Below are 6,855 nucleotides of genomic sequence, written 5' to 3' on the forward strand. Positions count from 1 at the left end.
TGCTTTCCATGGAAAATGACAAGTTGCCCAAATTATGTTATCATAAGGACCAATGATGACATAAGAAAAGCATTATTAAACTATTATTATGTTATCATAAGTTGAATGATTTGATTTTTCACAAGAAAATGCCCTACAATTGCTGCAATTATTTGTTTAATAGTTCAACCATGATTTATAAATTTTTATTTCTCCTTGTCCTCCTATATGTCATATTCGCTGGCTTGAATATATTACATCTTTCATCTGACATAACTTCCAAAGCTTTTTAACATGATTAAATATACATTTGGAAACACTACCCTATGCTTTTTGATTTATTATTATCACTATGAAAATGGTTTTGATATAAATAATTATTTATTCTTTAGGAGTAGCCATAACATACCAGATAATATCTACATGATGTTTTAATATATTCATCACATAAACAGACATAATACAAGCTGAATTTGATTTATTTCCAATGTATTAAATTGTGGTACATTATTAGTTTCAAAAGAAAGTACAGTTGTTTGTTTATACATAAAAATTGATGATAAACTGTAAAGGTCATTTTATGTCGATCCTGATCAGGCCAGTTAAGAATTATTAGTCGTAGTAGTCATTGACTAACTCTTCTAACATTGACACAAATTTCTGATAAGTGGTGTCTAAAAATAAACAGTAATGAACTTTCTTTATTGGAGGGGTTTTTGATGTCTTGTTGTCGAACATAACACAATAGTGCCTGTGTACGGGTTCAACATGATGACAATATAATTTAACACAATATCACAGGCGATCTGTACAATTTGTCAAGACATCATCAATGACTAACTACAAGTTTGAATTCTCAGGCAATTTTGAGCTCACCTAGAAGAATACAAATAATATTGATCAATACATGCTGGATTTCTCCCTGAAAACACTATGCAATTGAAATGAGCACAACTTGCTTGTTGTTGTTGGCAAACATTGTACTTAGGAAAACATTTGGGCTAATGTCTACAATTTATTTTTACGATGCTCTAAGGGGATTAAGAATAGATTTATTAACTGCAATGTAATTATTTAATCTATCAAACTCCCAGCTTTGTTATAAAGAAAATGAAGATGTGATATTGTTGCAACAATCCTGTGAGATAGGTTGTAAAGATTAAATATGACTTATCTTCCTAAATGATATGTGACTATAGAATTACATCAAACATTTGTTTTGCAAGCGAATAATAGGAAGGTATAAGATTTTGTAAGGCGACTGTAATGCCTAGGTAAATATATGAAGAGAAATAATGGAAAATGCCAGTTAAAAGAAGTGAAAGGTAAAGTTAAAAAGTTAAAAGTAAAACTAACATAAAGGTGTACTTCCTTGGGTATGGGATATCCAACCAATTTTAAGTTACAGTGGAATAAAGGAAACTAGAGTCAACGGTCATCCCAAAGCAAAAAATATGTAGGCAATGAAGCTCCTCTCAAAATTATTCCAACAACTTGGTTTTGAAACCTTTCCTGCTTAGCTATAAGATTTTCTAGTATTTAAAATTAGTTTTTATTTATGCTGACATACATTGTAATGGAAATCTTGGAAAACTAACAAACTAAGTATGCTGGGATTTTTCTAGACATAGAAAAGGCAAGAAAAAGCAAAATATGTTGATATGTGGGGTATAAAGCTAAATACTGAATCAAAAGTTGACAATTTTTTTTCATCTGTCATACCTTGAATGTGTTGGGTCTATTACTTCATTTTGTGTTTCCCATTGGACAGAATACTCACTCTTTGCACAACTGGGTTTTTCTAGTAGACATAATCAAAATCAGAAAAGGAAAATTACAATACATGATTGAAATAAAGAATCAGTGTCAAATTTGTCACTAAACACTCCTCTGACGATTGGCTAAAAGATCAAAGAAAATCTGAGACAAAAACAGACATCACCAAGATGGTTTTCTTATTAAGCTATATGTTTATCATCAAGCCATCAGTGATAGTTTGGACAAATTATTGATGGCTTTGTTTAACTCAAAAATATTAGATGCAATATTCCCTATATTTAATCAATTTGGCGCCAGTAGGATAAGAAGATCAATAGTCACAGAAATAAACTCTAACTTTGACTATTCTTTCTGCTAAGCAACAAAATCATTATTTGTTCTAATGGTTATACTCAAGTTAAAAATACAATGCTATTGTTGACTGATGCATTAGAATAGCAAAACTTTTGACTACTGCCATGGTATGTTGCCAAAATTACTTGACATACTTATTTCTAACTGGATCCTTTAAAAACTATTGTCAACATCAATCAACTATGGAAGGCCTTATAATTATCTGGCTATACAACAATAATCATTGAAGTACGTTTGTTCCAAAGCTGTTCTGTACTCTTTTTTATTTTAAGCCCTAAATTACGTATAAAGGAAATTATCTATGCAATGGATCTTGTGCTTTATCCTAACATAAATTCCATACATATAACTGTCATAACTATAGTATTTTAAATTAAAATGGTACTGTTTTCTTTTATTAATAAAAACAAATACAGTAAGAATTTTTATTGCACTTTGTACAACATATCAGATCTTATTTAAAAGTTTAATAATAAGATACATTCCACATAATACAAATCATACTGGATTCATCTAGGAAGGCATTCAGTGTTTTTTCTCATTAATGATCCAGTAACGAGATTGACTAGATTAATTAATACTACTTACAAAAACAAAAATGACACATATAAATAAATAACATTTTGACTAGGATATTATGACTAGATTACAATATTAAATTAATTATACACATTTCATTACACTTAAATTTTAACAAAACAAATATGAACAATTAATAGCCTTACAATAATACAACATTAATTAAATGACTTAGTTATTGTGCAGTTTCAGGATGATTTGTTTTTAATTTAAATTGTTTACTTCATAAAAATGTATAATAATGGCTAGACTTATCAGTCTTCAAGTTCTTAATTGTGTGCGTTGAAAATTAAAATTATCGACTCGTATTGACCTTAACAATAAAGTCTGTTAGCTGAATAAAATGTCAAAACATGTAAAATAAACATTTGTTTATTTCAAAAAAGAAATTCAGACCTGTTGAAAGGGGATGTTATTTCTAAAGGGTTTCAATCAAAAAGGTATTAGGTGACGGTGGAATGAGAGTTTACTCGGACTCATATCAATATTGGCTAGAGGTTCTAAAATCACAATACCACTAGATAAGTAAACCTTGAGTACTTTTTGTTCATTTGGCAAAAGGAATTTTAATATGATTAAAAGATTTGGAAAATATCAACATTTCCAGATGCAAATCCCGATGTTACCCCCAAAGAATAGATACAGGAGGGACTTGCACTCATACGAGATGTTGAAGCCAAAACCTTCACCGACAACAGCATGCCACGAAGGCCCGAATTTCTGATCTAAATTGTCCTTTATGACCTTGGCAGCCATCTGAAAAAGAACGAGTTACTTTGTTACACCAATTATGTAAAATATAAATAATGTTCGGTGTTTAGTGACCGTTATTTAATGGTTATTTGGAGGTCGTGGACCAGACCGCATCTCTTGACCTCCAAATAATAATGTAAATAACATTGATAATCATGTATTTTGGCCATTTCAGATCATCAGTGGTGGTGGTGGTGTGTGTGCATGCGGGAGGGGAAGGAGAGAGAGAGAGGGAGAGAGAGGGAGAGGGAGAGGGAGAGGGAGAGGGGGAGAGAGAGAGAGAGAGAGAGAGAGAGGGAGAGAGAGAGAGAGGGGAAACGGTGGAATCCACACACTGTACACAAACAATCCAAAACCCTTATACCAAGTTTTGGAAGGAAACAAGCAACAGAATGAATTAAAGGCAGCAGGAAAAAACGAATCATAACATGATTCTTTACAGGACACTGCGGGCTGAATGGGCATTTGAAGAAGATTGGTATAATCCGACATTGCACCTGCAGATTCTGCAAGGAAGAAGAAACACCAACACACCTGTACAAAGTGTGGTGCAACACTTACCCTCAGAAGGATGTGTACAATGTACCGTAGAAGAAATTCAACCACTGAAACTGGGCCTACTAATCAAATTTCTTGAACTAGGTTACAATAGTTCTCAATACTATTCACTATAGTTCTGTATACTATTCACCCCTATTTCATCTACATGGAAAAAAAACCCTAACTTCCTAGTATCCAAAGAGCCACAATGTTTTTGTCAATGACATGGCGCTCGTCACTTTACAGTATAAGTCCCGGTTTCGAATCCAACGGCCCTCTATACTTACAAATGGGCTTTTTTCAAAAACCACTGGCACCCAGAGGGTTCATATAACCTCATAGTAAAAACAAAAAGAAGAAAAAAAAATTAAAAGACAACTTTTTGACTAAAGGTACAATTACTTGAGCTTCTGCTAAGGGAAAATATTAGGCCCATTATGATATACTTGGCATGTTTGGATGTATAGGTACAAACTGGTTAAAGAATTTTACTTGTGAAAAAGTACCTTGTTTATTTGTTTATTTATAAGTCCAACGAGATAAGTGTACAAGAGGAGTAGTAAAAGAAAACAGAAACATTATTATAAAAATAAAACAATTGAGTGCATAACAATAAAATAACAAAAACACATGGCTTAAGGATTCCTGGCAAGTAAATGTTTTCTTTTGAATTTAACTAAATGCAAGGAAAAATGGAATACATCTATTTCATTGGAATAATGATTCAGCAATCTCATTATCCTTCGCAGAAGGGAGTTTAGTCCATATTATGATCTGCAATGTGGGCCAAAGAACAATTTATGGTTTCTTAGATATCAAGAGCCCCATTCGACAATTTCCAACCACCAATGTAATAAGATGAAATACAGCAGGAGCTATGTGAAGTAACCTTTTTTGGCCTCATAACCAATTTTATTTATTGTGTATTAACCATTATTTTATACTTTTGTTTTTGTAAAATGCTGCAAAGCCTTAGATATTTTTGTGTTAAATTTTTGTAACTTATTTGAACAAATACAGTTTTTCTATTCTAGAATATTTTTGACTTTTAACCCTCCCTCTCACGTTCTCACTTCCCTCCCTTTCATCACTCTCTCCATACTAACCATTTTCTTTTTTCTCTTTCTCTTTGTTTGTGAATTCTCTGCTCTTTTATTTCACACATTTTTATTTGTAATTATGTATTACATTCAGTGTATATCGTTTAAGTTCTTAATTATTACTATTCACTATATAATGATGCTTGGTATTGTAACTGGTAAATACCGATATAAATAAATAATTTAAAAAAGTGAGTAGTGGATCTGGTTGAACCACCAGTCGCTAAACATCACACATTTAAATAAATAATAAAGGAAATTAAAGGAACAAATCAAGGTCACCTTGAAGAGCACTAGAAAAAATCTCACTACTGATAGCTGATAATATTTTTTAAAAATATTATTAAAAAATTTTAAAAAAATTTGCACTTGGTAATTTCAATAAATTTTTAAAAGATGGGAAAACACAGAATATAAAATGTTTCTTTAAAGTATACGTTGCAATCAAAAGTTTCCTACCTAAAGGCATGACATATTTGTTTTATTTGTTAGATGTATTTTTGTATGTATGTTTTTTACTCACGTATAATCTAGATCCTGGTATAGTCTTGATGAAAAAGCAAATTCAACTGTTACTGCCAATGTTTGTAAATCCCAGGCCCTGAACATGATCTCAATAAAGATCGTAACGTTGGCCCTGATAAAGAAAATGATTTTATGAAACCTACATCACACCAGACTGCATCTCACAATTTCTGAATAATCATCGATTAACGCACTAATCACCACTCATTTCTTTAATATGATCAGGTCATCACTACAGTCCTTGGAAATATTGGGACTGAATAGTTCTTCAAAGAAATTTGAAATCGTCTATTGAAAACTTAATTATGTCAATTTGTAGACATATTTAAGATTTTTTGACCCTTAAAATAGGTCGAAAGTTTGGCAGTAACAACTGAATTTTCTTTTTCATCAAGACCATACATTGATTCAGATTATTTGTGATGTATTTGTGTTATTACATCATTGCTTGTTGTATTCTCAAGATGTTCATTGGTATATAAGTAGACAATCGTTGTTTCAAGATAAAATTTTTCTAGTTTCCCATTCTTGAAACAAGTGAACTTGGTGGTTTGAAAGAAATCAATGTGGCCCACTCTATATTTAGCAAGTCCACCCAAACATTTATACTGGAGGTGAGATTTTGGCTAGTCTTGAATTAATTTTGTGAAAACGTGTGAAAATAAATAAGATAAGTGTATTTACCTCGTTGTTGCTTTGGTGTTTTTCACAAGCAGTTACTATCAATTCTATCGCTTCATTCTTCATATCCTCGACCATATCACAATTCTGAAAAAAGTCCACATAAGCAAGAAGAATCGACTATTTAAACGAAATAGATAATGTTAAGAAAATGTTACAAACTTTGACCAGAGGGTAGATGTGTACGACTTTTTTCCCGTCCTCCGGCTTTCCCCCTTCGTCAGCCATTTTCGATTAATTTTGTCCTTTATTAAACGCCTACATTAAATCGGTCAAGACATTAAATTATTTGTTTTGGGGGGCCAGAATACAGTAACTTAAAACAAAAACAAAACTAGCTACTGATGTATTTTGATAAAACTACTGATTAGAGAAGTAACCTCCCTTGCCCCATATGTTCACCTAGCCTCAGTGTTGAACCCTACCTGAAAACATGAAGTGTGACATCTAACACGACATAAACTTGAGAATCCTAAATCATTTGTTCTTACATTTTAATAAAGTATCTAAGGTGCTTACAGTAAAAATGACATATGTTATATATCTGTTAATTTGTAACTTCATG

General features: G+C 31.8%; 1 protein-coding gene across 1 annotated transcript; it reads right to left on the reverse strand.

Moving 5' to 3' along the window:
- Positions 1–3,045: 3,045 nt before the first annotated feature.
- On the reverse strand, positions 3,046–6,855 carry LOC106663766 (dynein light chain 4, axonemal). Its single transcript, XM_014388855.1, has 4 exons — positions 6,716–6,855; positions 6,453–6,548; positions 6,294–6,377; positions 3,046–3,447 (listed from the first exon to the last, which is right to left on the reverse strand). Exons 2-4 carry the CDS (start codon positions 6,516–6,518, stop codon positions 3,286–3,288), a joined length of 312 nt encoding a protein of 103 aa, XP_014244341.1. The 5' UTR covers positions 6,519–6,548; positions 6,716–6,855; the 3' UTR covers positions 3,046–3,285.

The sequence above is a fragment of the Cimex lectularius genome, unplaced genomic scaffold (assembly GCF_000648675.2).
Source record: "Cimex lectularius strain Harlan isolate CLEC.00 unplaced genomic scaffold, Clec_2.1 scaffold204, whole genome shotgun sequence".
Taxonomy (NCBI): domain Eukaryota; kingdom Metazoa; phylum Arthropoda; class Insecta; order Hemiptera; family Cimicidae; genus Cimex; species Cimex lectularius.

Excerpts from the sequence above, each read along its gene's own strand:
- LOC106663766 (XM_014388855.1), bottom strand. The coding sequence starts at position 6,518 with ATGGCTGACGAAGGGGGAAAGCCGGAGGACGGGAAAAAAGTCGTACAC. Across the intron at positions 6,378-6,452 it reads ACATCTACCCTCTGGTCAAA|AATTGTGATATGGTCGAGGA; the intron begins GTTTGTAACATT and ends GACTTTTTTCAG. Across the intron at positions 3,448-6,293 it reads AACACCAAAGCAACAACGAG|ATGGCTGCCAAGGTCATAAA; the intron begins GTAAATACACTT and ends GTTCTTTTTCAG.